This window comes from Notamacropus eugenii, chromosome 1 (genome assembly GCF_028372415.1).
Source record: "Notamacropus eugenii isolate mMacEug1 chromosome 1, mMacEug1.pri_v2, whole genome shotgun sequence".
NCBI classification, from domain to species: domain Eukaryota; kingdom Metazoa; phylum Chordata; class Mammalia; order Diprotodontia; family Macropodidae; genus Notamacropus; species Notamacropus eugenii.
In genome coordinates this window covers 141,377,812-141,391,268 of record NC_092872.1, presented here as the reverse complement: position 1 = coordinate 141,391,268, position 13,457 = coordinate 141,377,812, and the positions used below count along the sequence as shown (strand labels likewise).

Here is a 13,457-nt window from a genome sequence, read left to right as displayed (position 1 = left end):
TGTAAAACTTGGATTCAGTCAAAGGACCACACCTGTGGCCTCGAGGCCAAGGTTCCCCACCCCTGTGCTAGGCACTGTGCTAAAACCAGTGATACAAAAATAGACAAGGCGTTCAAGGAGCTCACAATGTAACGCAAGAGAGAACAAACAAATATTTACAAACAAGCTATATTCGGGATAAAGAAGAAAAAATTCACAGAGAAAAGACACTAGAATTAAAGAGTGGTTGGGAAAGGCTTGAAGCCAGGAGGCAGAGTCACAATTACTTCTGGCTGGAGGATTCAGCAATGTCCATTGACAGAGAATTATCATAGATCTACATCTGGAGGCCTAAGAAGGTTAAACTGACTTGCCCAAGGTTGAGCAGATAATAAGCATCATCCTCTATCTTTCTTCCTTCACAGCCAAACAGAGAAAAAGCTGTCTACACTGAGTGCCTCCACTTGTTCACTTTCTACTGACTGCAACCCCTTACAATCTGGTTTACTTCTCCACTAGATAGATGGAGATAGGATTCTCAAAGTTAATAATGCTCTCTAGACTCCTAAATTTAATGGTCTTGCCAGATATGGTAGCACACCTGGATGTCCCACAGACTTCTCAAACTAGGCATGTCCAAAACATAATTTGCTGTTTGTTTCTCATCTCCTCTTCCAACTTCCTTATTTCTGTTGAGGGCCCTACCCATTCTCCAAAGACTCAGGTTCATTACTTGAATATCATCCAAAACCCAACATTCTCACATCCCAATATCCAATCAATTGTCAAGTCTTGTTATTTCATTTCCCAACATTCCTCACAACCTTCCCTCTCTGTCTACTCACAACACCACACACCACTTTAGTTTAGGCCCTTCATTCCCTCTCCCTGAACTACTACAATAATTTCCTAACTGGTGGTGTCCTTGCCTCAAGTCCCCCCCTTCTTCAATCCATCCATCCATCCATTACACAGCTGCTAAATTTATAGTCCTGAAGTGCAAGCCTGATCATGTCATGCCATTTCCCATCTTAATAAGTATCGGTGACTTCCTCTGCTCTGGAGATTCTTCAGAACAGTCTATTTTCACCTTTCTTTTCATCCGCTGTGCATAAATGCTTGTTGACTTGACGGCCTGGATCCAACCCATCTTTCCGAGGTGATAACACTTTCAGGCTGCCTTTTGGCCCAACCGTTCTACTTGCAGTTTGCTGTACACATTTCCGGCTTCTGTGGCTTTGCACAGGCTAACCCAGTCGTGCCTAGAACAGAGGCTCTCTCCCCCTCCCCCAGACTCAGATCCAGGGCCGCCACCCCCAAGGGGCCTTTCGTGGCTTCGAAGTCGTTCCTCCCCCTCCCCCACGCACCTCGTATTTATGTTGCAAATACTGTTATTACTTATCACAGCCCGGTATTCTCCCAGGAGAAAATAAGCTCTTCGAAGGTAACCGACAGTGTCCACCTTCGGATTGGCATCCCCAGAGCCCAGTGCAGTGAAGAGCACACAGTAGGGGCTTAATAAATGCTCGTGAGTCTGACTGCTTCGAGCCGGGGTGATGAGCGGGCTGGGGCAAGGGCAAAGAGGTGAACAGCCAACGAGGAAGGGAATGCAGCCCGAGGACCCGCACATCCTGCAGCGCTCGGGCTCGTTAAATAAACAGTGTCCGGACCGACTCGGAACCAAGAAAACGGGCCACCCTCCCACGCCCTCCTTCCCCGCCGGTTCCGGCGTGAGCCCCCGGGTCGGGATGGAAGCGGCAGCTGCCGTTCCGGGCTGAATTCGGTCGTTATCAGAGGGTGCAGGGAACACGAAAGCAAGCCTCACCAAGCCACTCGGATCTGCGGGGTCCGCGGGGTCGGGGGAGCGTTGGGCTCCGCTCCATATGGACCCCGCAGGCTGCGTCCCAGCCCAGGGAAGGAAGCCCGGCCCCAGCCCCCTTCCGCTTTGCAGGAGGGTCCACACGACAGCCGAAGAGCTGGCACACACGGGTGCGCACAGCCCGGAGCAGCCCCGGACCCCCAGCGTGAGCCGACCCCGGGCACCGGAGCGGGTGACCGCCTCAGACACAGTACCGGGCGCTTCTGGAAGAACCCAAAAGGGACCCGACTCGTACCTGAAAGTGGCCAGAACCACCTCCCGAAGCCGGCGCCGGCAGTCGTGCAGGCGGTGAGACGAGGCTCAGGTCCCCAGTGACGCTTCTCATAAAAACAACAACCTGCTTCAGAGGCTCTGGCAGCTGAGGCGACGAGGACGACCGGCGGCGGCGACGAAGACGACCGGCGGCGGCGCCGAAGGGCATGCTGGGACGTGTAGTCCCCCTTAACCCTGACTTTGAGAGAAGGCGGAGTCGGAGAACTACAATTCCCATAGAAGAACGCGGCCCCGCCGTTGGTCGACTGCAGGAAGCAGCGGCTCGCCCGGGGTGTCAGCTGTGCGATCACAACATCCGGGCCTTAGCGCTAAAAAGGGCGCAGGAGCTCGTTGTTATGGAAACGGGTTCGGGGACTTCCCCGGCGCTGATTGCACCTACTTCACTCTGCTTGATCTCGAGGGCCGGACCTCCTTTGCCTCACCTCTTCCGCTCTAATCTGGGGAGTGACGGGGCCTTCAGCGCTGTAGCGGGTGGGGCACCCCCCGCCCGCCCGCCCACGGCTGGCTTTATTTAGTGGAGCGGAAACCGCGCGTTTGCTGAAGAGATTGAAGGAAATGGTGAGACTTTCCTCTAGAAACGATAGAGGAGGATTGGGCCGCGCAGGTGGGAGGGTGGAGCGGGGGGTGGGGTGTATTTAGGAGAACTGATGACACTTAGGATGGGGGGTGGGGGGAGGGAGAGGTCTAGTCAATCCTCAGGCCCCCTTAGTTATAAAGGAGGGCTCACGGGGGGAAGGAAAAGGGGGAGGAGGAGGAGGAGAATTTGCCCCCAGAGACCAAGTTGTGTGGATGGGCAGAGCCGCCAACCTGTGACCCCCAGCGAGAAGAGCTGCGTGCGGAGATACCGATGGTGTGGCTTATCCTAAAGGGGCTGGGGCTGGGCAGTAGAGGGTTCACTGGGAGCTTGGACGCCCAGTCTAGAGCCAACAACGAAAACCGCAAGTGGCAGAAAAAATAAGTTATTAGAAACATGTAACGGCACCTGAAATTGACCTGGTAAATTTCACAACATTTTCACTTTCAGGGTACTTCCAAAAGTTCTAATGACTTATAATGTCGTTGAAAACATTATTGTCCTCTCGTAAGGAACAGCAGCTGCTGACATATCCAGGCATCCTGAAAAGAGCCCTGGGTCCATTGTCAGAAGACCCCTCCCCTTCCAGCTCTAACATTCTATTATGCCACTATGTTACCACATAAAAATGTCACGATAAAGTAGGAATTACCAGTAGTTAAATTGTAACTTTAAAAACCAAAGCCAGAATGTTAAGGGTTAAATATGTTCAGTACTTACATACTGAGTTAAGTGTAAAAAAAATAAAAACTGCCAAATAATTCTTTGGTCTAAATTTTATTGAAGCTTCCTGTTTGAAGCAGACATTGTAAGTATAACTGATCAAACACTTTTACTAAGCATCTACTGTGGGCTGGATAGACCCTGATGATACAAAGATAAAATGTTTCAGTTCAATAGTATTTATTGAATTCCGTATACAGCCCAGTCCTTGCAGCAAGCAGTCAGAGCTTAACATTTTTATAGGCACATATGCTGCAAAACATATAGTAAAATACTCTATTATGCCCACTGTTGTTCTGATGAGGTTGAGGGGTGATCGGGGACCCCAAAATACTGACAGTCCGTGTGGTGCTCGAATGAATTCAACTCAAGCCTTCTTAAAGCCAAAGAAAACAAAGTTTATTAAAGATTCGCCAAATTGGGTTGCCTCTTAAGGAGCCTAAGCATTTGTAAGCTTGTATTCAGAAGCGGGCCAGATAGAATCCCAGCTAGACAGAGTCTGAGCTGCACTGAATCTGAGCACCTTCATGGAGGCAAGATGGAACTAAATACAGAAAAGACTATAGGAGGGATCTGGGGGGGGGGAGTGGTCCGGTAGTCCAGGGTGATGGGAGGAGGGGTTTAGGAAGGGTCTTGAGGAAAAGTCCTAGGAGGGAATCCAAGGAGGGTCAAAGGCTGGAAACACCTGGAGGCTATCAGGAGATATCAGACAATGGAGGGTTTGGGTGGGAAGCAGGTGGGACAATCCAGAGATCTGGATAGGGGCGGTATGGGAATGGACACAGATCTTGATGGGAGTGGTTGGCAGCCTGGGGAATGAGGTTTTGATGGGATCACGGGTGGGGGGTGCAACAGAGACCAGAGTAGAATGATGATGAAAAGCCCATGGGCTTCCTGAGACTGCCTGAACAAATAGGAAGATTAGATTCGAGTAAGAAAGGTCAGATTAAGTGGGAAGATTCAAGGGGAGCTCAAGGAGGCTCCCAGAGTCTGAACCCCATCAGTTCTTCAGGAGTTACAGACTTATAGCTTTATATGTCATGGAAAACAGCATTGCCTGCTTATTATATTCCTTTCTCTCTTCCAGGACAAAGGAGTGACTGATAACCCTTGCCTAGGAAAGATTAGGCAATTTGGGAATGGAACAGTTCTCAGCTAGGGAACATTCCCCTTCCTAGAACCTGTCAGGAGTTTAGTGGTAGCGGTTATCCAGGAAGACTATAAAGGGAGCTAACTCAGGACAGTCAAGAGAAATAGTACAAATCTCAGACCTGGGAGACTCAGACTCTCCAAGTCCTGGGTTCAGCTGATGTAACTTTCATCTGTGTAACTTTAGGGAAATAATGTAGCTGTTATGTGAATCAGTTCCTCTCTGCTGTTAAAGAAGGATAATTATACTACTTCTCCTGGTTTTCAGAGAGATATGAAAGTGCTTTGAAGAAGTTAAGCATATAAGTATAAGCTTTTATTATGTTTAGTATGTCGTGAAGCATTTGTGAGGTGGGCCGTGCCTTTTGCTATGTTGGGTCATAGTTTCCCCGCTTCCCTCAGAGTAAATATGGGACTGTATCCTCCATGCTTGTGGGGTTGCACTAAAGATCTACTAAGAGTGTAACTTTTACTGTTTACTTATCTCAACTATTTAAAATCTTTAGTATTTATTAGAGTGTAATGTGAATTGGTTCTATTAACCAGACAATTGCTATAGGTGAATTACCCTTTCTTTCATCACATCTGCCACTCCCAACCCCAAGACCTAGCTGCATATCCTTGTTGCAGATTTTCACTGTTTCAAAAAGGGCTTCAGAGATTTTTCTAGGGATGCACTTAAGGATGCATAAAAGCAAGCTATTCATAATTAATTATTGTATCATTTGATCTAGATGACTTTTATGCCTTGGAGAAAGTCCTCTGGAACCACTGGTCTTTTGTTCACAGACTCCATCTCAAGTTGCTTTGCCTCACATTCTTTCCATCTTCCAGTTCTCAGACTTAAGAGTCCTCAAAGAAGTTATCTTATCCGTTCCCACCCTCTCATGTGATGACCATTCCTTCTTTTAGGATATAAAAAAGCCTCTCTCAGGAGGCCCAAGTGAGTCAAAAAGATAGCATCTACAGGCAATCTACCACTGTAGTTGGTCACAAGAATTACCACAAAGAATTAGTGAGGACCAGGGATCTCATTTCACATTAAGTATGGAGGGCCAGAAGAAATTTAGAATGAGCTGCATAGGTTTACCATGTTTGTCTTTTTGTCATTGGCAAGTAACTGGTATCTAAATTCAAAGTGCAGGCCAGTCTCCCTTCTAGAAAAGAAGGTAAGAGGGCCCAAAGAATGTTATTCTATTCTCCAAGTTATAAGGAGAATATAGAGAAATAGGATGGCCTAAAACACAGAGGTAAAGAGATCTTAAAGAGGCAGAAAGGAATATGACCTATGTCAGAGCATTGCTGGCTAGTAGAATGTGATAGGAGAAAGAAAAGAAGGACCATTGAATACCTGTAGTTAAATAAGGGATTTCAGGCCTTTTTTGTTTAGTTTTGCTGAGGGGGAGCCTTGACTCTCTGAAGAGGAAGCAGCTGCTTCAACCAAGGAATAATAACAGGGATCTGGGGTACAATAGGAGAGAGGTCATGGAATAAGGATCAGAGGAAGAAGACCCAAATACTGTTTCAGTGAGTAGTGTTCACTCACCTTGAGAAATCTTCAAACAGTGTTTGAACAATCAGTTGTCTCGTGTTATAGTGGAGATGCCTTTTATGTATGAGTTTGACTTAGTGGCCACTTAGGTTTCTTCAACTCTGAAACTGCAGTTCTTTTAATGTGGTAAGGAGTACTGAAGCAATTACTTATCTAACATTAATAGAAAGAATTGCTATGTTCCTAAAGCATGTATCTGAAAAATAACACAGACTCCCAATATTCTTCACCCTTCATTGCTATTCTATGGATTAACATGGAAACAAATGATATGGGCAGAAGGAGCATTGTTAGGGATGATAATGTCTTAAATAAGGTACTGAACCTGTAAGGACACCAATGGTATTTTCATCACAGCTAAAAAAAAAAAAAAAAAAAAAAAAAAAGAGGCAAGAAGTAAAGAGAAAAGCAGAAATAGGAACATGATGGCTGAACTTAGAAATTTTGATTAGCACAGTGACCAACCACATTCCAGAGTACTTAAAGCATGCTACTAAGATCAGGTAGAAAGGTAATGGATTTAAGACTACAGAATGAGGCGTGTGTATATGTACAAATGCATACATATACAAAAATACGTAAATGTTTTTGGGCATAGCTAATGTGAGAATTTGTAAGGGATGTGTCAACAAGGGGAGGGAGAAGTAGGCAGGAAAGAATTCAAAACAGAAAATTAAAAAAAGAAAAAGATGTGGTCTGAGATTGGAATATGGAGACCTTTACCACAACTAGAGACAGCTAAGTGGACCAGGAGTCAGGAAAACCAGAATTCAAATCTAGTTGTACACACTTATTAGCTGCATGACCTCGGGTAAGTCACTTAACTTCTGTCTGCCTCAGTATTCTCAACTGTAAAAAGGGAATCATAATAGTACATACCTCATAGGGTTGTTGTAAGGATCAGATTAAATATTTTAAAGTGCTTGGCACAGTACCTAGGATATAGTGGGCTTTTTTTTTTTATTTATTTAGTATTTTTCCCCAGTTACTCATAAAAACAATTTTTAGCTTTCATTTTTTAAAACTGTGAGCCCAAATTCTCTTCTTTCTTCCCTTCCCACTTCCCTTCATTGAGAAGGTGAACAATTTAATATAGGTTATACATGTCTAGTCGTGCAAAACACTTCCATAATAGTCATGTGGGAAAAAAAATAGGCAAAAAACTCAAGAAAAATAAAGTTTAAAAAAGTACCCTCTAGTCTGCATCCGGACACCATCAGTTCTTTGTCTGGGGATGGACAGCATTTTTCATCACAAGTCTTTCAGAGTTTTCTTGGATCATTGCATTGCTGAGAATAGCTAAGTCATTCACAGCTGATCATCCTACAATATTGCTGTTACTTTGTACACAGTACATTTCACTTTGCATCCAGAGAATCTTTATAATATAAGAGAAGCAACAGAAGTAGAGATACTTGGTAATTTATAGAAGATAGAACCCAAAAAATTAACTCTCAGGCTTTATGTAAACAAAGTATGAGTAACAAACAAAATGAACTAAATATCCTAACTGAAGAAGACCTAATTTAATCTGAAACTTGGTGGGATGGAGCAAAGGGGAAGGTAGCAATGTAAATTTAGAAAATATATTCATATGAGGAAATCCAGGAATCTGACTGGGGAAACATGACAGAGAGTATTTTGGTAAAGATCAGTAAAGGAAGAAGCAAAAGTAATACTGTCTCAGGTTTATACCACATAAGTAGTATAAAGTGCTTATAAAGAAGCAAGAAATAAATAAATTTTGGAAAAGATCACAAACCTGGCATGAACACATATCCATAGTAGTAACAAAGGACTGCAGACATACCTGCTCCAGCTCTTTCTGCCAAAAGTGGTTTAGTTCTTGATTCATCTTCATCAGAATTGTAAAAGAACCAGCAAAGGGGAACTGCTATTCTACCTGATTTTCACTACCAAGGAAGAACTAGTTCTTCAAGCAAAAATGACAGAAGCCTTGGGAGGATACAACCTTCCAACTTAGAATTTATGATAAATTCCAAAAGATTTAGGGAAGGAAGAACAAATAGAATCTTATGTATTAAGACTGAAGGGTAAATCACCCTGGAAAGGATAGGAAGGTATAAAGAGTCTAAAGACAAAAAAAAATCCACATGAAAAAGGAGTTTTTACAAATTCTCGAAGGACTTCACAAAAAGACATGTACAGAAGAGAGAGGAAACAAGAGCAGACAATAGAATACCACACAAAGTACTATTCTGTAGAAAGTGTCAAGAATGTTAAAGTTCACAATGAACTAAGGCTGACATGTTAAAGATGACAAAAATATGGGAAAAGAGAATCAAAGAAGGGGCATGACCATTGGTCAGGAGAGATGGGATAATAATAACAACATAGAAGTAACAACTTAACTCTTAGGTTGTTTGTGTTCTTTCTACAAAAAGGAATGACTTTTAGATTAGAAAGAACGTAGCTAATGGCAAGGTAAAACCCATCACAAGTAAGAGATAATAAAAGATCATCTAGTTGCTCTTTTAGGAATTCACTTCACAAGGCCTAGATGCACTAGATTCATTCCACAGTTCTGAAAGGTCTGGTGAATGTGAACTGAACCACTGCCAGCTGTCTTTACAAAATAATGGAGAACAGGATTGGGGGATGGCAAATGTCTCTGCCATTCAGAGAGGAATCTGAAAACTGTAGACCAAGGAGTTTGCCTTGAATTCCTAGCAAAATGTTATGACATTTTAAAAAGGATGATGAGTGAATATCTAAATAGGAAAAATAGTATCACCAAGAGCCCATGTGGCTTCATCAAAAACAGATCATCCTATGCTAATCTTTTTATTTTTCTTGACAGTTTCTAAACCAGTAATCAGGGAAATACTACAATATGTATAATTTCGGCAAAAATAGTTGACAATCTCTGGTGCTATGCTTATTGACAAGATGTAGAGAAGTATCTGTGCTGAAAATTCAGGAATTTTCACTTCCTGTCTTTCACTTTTTCCCCAGACGATCACTATTGATTTGGGCTTACCTTCTTTCTTCATAGGCAGCAGTTTCAATAAGGTACTGCCTGCCATCCTTGCATCTTTTACCCTTTGTTTTTCAGTCATTCAGACCCTGAAACAATACTACTATCTGCCATGAGTTCCTTCTCCCTTTCACTAACTCCTTGGTATTATCCCCCATTCTCCTCTTTCTCCTCTCTTTTTGTTAAATTGTTTCCCAATTATATTTTAATCTCGTTCAGTGCCAACTTGGAGTGCCTACAGGTTACCTGTTTGATATCTCTAGTGGACACCAAGACTTTCTCATGGATACATTCTTCTCTTCTCTGTACAACATCTCACTCTGTGACTTCACCAGCTCCCATGGGCTCAATTATTATCTCTGTGTAACAGGTGACTCCCATTTGTATGAATACTTCCTTAGTCTCTTTCTTGAGCTCCAATTCCACATAACCAACTGCCTACTGGATATTTTATACTGGATATCTCATAGACATCTCAAACTCAGTCTGTCTAAAAGAGAACTCATTCTCTTCTCCCCTAAATCTGCCCCTTTTCTGAACTTCTCTATTTCTATCAAAGGGTAGCACCATTTTTCTAGTGAACAAGGTTCACTTATTCAGTCATTCAGTCGTGTCTGACTCTACATGACCCATGGACAAAGTCTATGGTTTTCCTGGCAAAGATACTAGAATGGTTTGCCATTTCCTTCTCCAATATGTCCCCATTTTGCAGATGAAAAACTGAGGCAGATAGGGGTTAAATGGCTTGCACAAGATCACCCAGCTAGTGTCTGAAACCAGATTTGAACTCAGATCTTCCTGACTCTAGTGCTGTAGTGCTCTTCCAGTGCTCTATCCACTGTAGCATCCAGCCTTGAGTCCTCACTATCATTCTTTCAATCTGCTGCCCAGGGTCACACAGATAGTGTCTTGAGACCAGATTTGAACTCAGGAAAATGGGTTTTCTTGAATCCAGACCCAACACTCTAAACTCCTAGGAAAATTCATATATGGTCCCTGCCTCTACTTCCTCACCATCCACTTCATTTCTCTCCCATGTAATCTAGCATGATGCCCACCACAATGAAACTACGCCCCCAAACATGGTCTAATTAACTTTCTCACTCTCTTTCACACACTACAACTTATGAAATTATACATCACTACTTTGCCACCCCTAGATACTCTTTCCCCTGGCAACTTCCATGACTCTGCTGTCTTCTGTCTGGATTGGTCCTTTTCAACTCTTCTTTGCTGAATCATTATTTTCCTTCTGTACCACAAGTATCGGTGTCTACCACCCAATCTATCTTAGACCACTCTTTTCTGTTCTTTTTACTCTTGCTGATCTCATCTACTCCTGTAGGTTCAGTTACTATCTTCTACACAGGTTTTCTTACAAATCCATATATACAGCCCTAATTGAACTTCTGAACTCCAGTCTTATTGTCAGTTGCCTGCTGTATACATTCCCATCAGCATCTAAAATTCATCATGTTTAAATTCATTGTCCCAACTCAACCCACCCTTCCTTCAAAATTTCATATGTTCAAAGAAGCTACTACCAACCTCCCAGTCACACAAATACATAACTTCAAAGTTATTCTTGCCTCTTCTTTCTCTTTATGGATTCAGTCAGTTGTTCCCAGTTGATAGTCAAAAGAATATAAACAGACAGTTTTCAAAGGAAGAGATTAAAACTATAAATAGCCTTATGAAAAAATGCTCCAAATCACTAATAATTAGAGAAATGCAAATCAAAGAAATGGGCAGGTAGGTGGCACAATGGATAGCGTGCTAAGGTCCTAGGCCTGGGGTCAGGAAGACTCACCATCTTCCTGAGTTCAAATCTGGCCTCAAATACTTACTAGCTCTGTGATCTTGGGCAAGTCACTAAACCCTCTGTTTGCCTCAGTTTCTTCATCTGTAAAATGAGCTGGAGAAGGAAATGGCAAACCACTCCAGTATTTTTGCCAAAAACAAAAAAAACACCAAGCCCTTCAAATGGGGTCACAAAGAGTCAAACACAACTGAGACAGCTAAACAACAAGAAAAACTGAAGTAATAATGAGGTTCTACTTCAAACCCATCAGACTGACGAAGTTGACCAAAAAAGGAAAATGACAAATATTAGAGTAGCTGTGAAAAAAAACAGGCATCCTAATGCACTGTGATTGGTGCAGTCACTCTAGAAAGCAATTTGGAAGCATGCCCCAAAAAGTCATCAAATTCTGCATGATACTCTTTGACCCAGTGATACTACTACTAGATCTATAACTCCCAAGAGACCAAAGAAACTGAAAGTGGACCCATACATACTATGAAAATATTTATAAAAGGTTTTTTTTCTTGTATTAGCAAAGAAGTGAAAACTAAGGGAGTGTTATTAGTTGGAAAATGGCTGAGCAAATTATGATTATATGAATGTATTAGAATACTATTATGCTCTAAGAAATGATAAAAAGAACAATTTTAATGAAACCTGAGTAGTTTTATATGATATGATACAGAGCAAAGTGAACAGAACAATGAAGATAGCTCATACAGTAACAATACTATAAAAGCAAATAACTTTGAAAGCCTTGAGAATTCCTATGTAGCAATGACGACGTGTAAGTCTAGAGGACCAGGGATGAAATATTATTCCGGTCTCCTGAAAAAGGAGATGGACTCAGAGTGCAGAATGATAAAGACACACACCACACACACCAGGGCCACTGCACCAAGTCATTTTGCTTGATTATGCATATTTGTCACAAGGGTTTAATTTTTTATTTTTCCAATGGGAAGTAGGAGAGAAAGAAAATAGATTTTTGTTAATTACAAAAAATAAAATTTAATTAAAAATTGTATTTAGTCAGTTGTCAAATCTTGTCAATGTGACCTCCACTATATCTCTAGAATCCATTCCTTCTCTCTACTTACATGACTGTCACCTTAGTTCTGAGCTTGATAGGCTCTCCCCTGGACTACTCTTCTCATAATTATTCCTCCTGCCCTCATGCTGTCCCTTCTTAGTGAACCCCCCCTCTACACAGGTGTCAAATTTCCTAATGCACAAGTCTGAATAGGTTGCTTACTCTCTTGCTCTAAAACCTTCAGTGACTTCCTAATGCTTCTGGTAAAAAATGTAGGCCCTCTCCACAATCTGGCTTCAAGCTACCTTTCTGTCTCTGTTTCAGATTACCCACCATTCATGTATATCCCATAAATTCCAGCCAAACAAGTTTGCTATCTGTCTTCTCAATTTAGCATATCTTCCACCTATGTTCACTTATACAAACTGTGCTCCAAGCCTAAAAATGCACTTTCCTTATCTTCACCTTTCAGAATCCTTATCCTCCTTTTAAGGTTTAGCTTAGTTGATCCTTACATCCTGTAGCTGTCCCTAATCTTCTAATCCCTGCACTCTTAGCGCTCTCTCTTTACTCCTACCACTTGTCTCCCCCTTCCTTCCCTATCCTGCCTTATGTTTATGTGTTCATGTTACATTACATAAGTAGGATGTAAGCTTTTTGGAGGCAGGGACTAGTGCATTTTTGTATCCCCAAAACTTCTCAAAGTGCCTGACACATGGTGGACACTTAATAATTACTGATTTGACTGTGTCAAGTAGAACAGTCCTATTGATCAAACTTTCTGGGAATAATACAATATATTTATCTTTTAGGAAAATAAAGTTACTTCAACTGAGAAGAAATTGCCTCCAGAGAAACAACCAAAGCCTACAGACCTTCCTCCCTGTGTAAATCCAGGCAATCCTGTGTTTTCCTGTATGTTGGATCCCTCTACCCTCCATACATCTACTACATTGTCAAAACCTCAGATGATCATGTATAAAACAACTTCAGAGAGTTATGGTGAAATGACACCTATAGCACCATTTCTTCCCTGCAACTTTTTTCCGAAGAATGAAACATTTACAAATCACCTTAGACTGACTGGAATGTTTCAGAATCATTATCTAAACACTGTCCTTGACAGAGGCAGAGTCATTGACTTTCCAAATTTTCAACACACTCTATGAAAATACTTTGTGCATTTATGGGGAAATTTTCATTTTGGAAAAATGTGCATTTAAAATTAGGACTATTCATTTAACAAAAATATTTGGACCACGTTGAAGATACTTTAAATGAATAAACCAGGTGGTTAAGGTAATTGTCTTCTTACCTGAATGACGGATCTTTGATTTTAATGTTTCTGAGCCCCTCCCCTGTGGAAAATTATAAATAGCATTTATCTCTTAAAGATAATCTATTCAGAATAGGTGAAGTAAATAAATATAATTTTAAAAATGAAACTGGATATATCCTTATCTAAGCTATTTCTTTATATTTGGGATTTACAT

At 41.9% G+C, this 13,457-nt stretch overlaps 2 protein-coding genes across 4 annotated transcripts in view; one reads left to right on the top strand and one right to left on the bottom strand.

The window, feature by feature from the left end:
* Positions 1 to 2,222, bottom strand: part of CCPG1 (cell cycle progression 1) — a 70,024-nt gene extending 67,802 nt beyond the window's left edge. For both annotated transcript variants that reach the window (XM_072615959.1, XM_072615967.1), the window contains exon 1: positions 2,094 to 2,222. The gene's annotated coding sequence lies outside the window, so the exon portion shown is untranslated. The remainder of the gene's footprint in view (positions 1 to 2,093) is intronic.
* Positions 1,721 to 13,409, top strand: PIERCE2 (piercer of microtubule wall 2). 2 transcript variants are annotated; one of them, XM_072616067.1, is made up of 2 exons: positions 1,721 to 2,689; positions 3,156 to 3,466. In XM_072616067.1, exon 1 carries the CDS (start codon positions 1,863 to 1,865, stop codon positions 2,148 to 2,150), a length of 288 nt encoding a protein of 95 aa, XP_072472168.1. In that variant the 5' UTR covers positions 1,721 to 1,862; the 3' UTR covers positions 2,151 to 2,689; positions 3,156 to 3,466. The 2 variants fall into 2 exon arrangements, with proteins under 2 accessions (XP_072472168.1, XP_072472161.1); XM_072616060.1 differs by lacking the exon at positions 3,156 to 3,466 and adding an exon at positions 12,777 to 13,409 and having other exon boundaries at positions 2,443 to 2,689.
* The last annotated feature ends 48 nt before the right edge of the window (positions 13,410 to 13,457 follow it).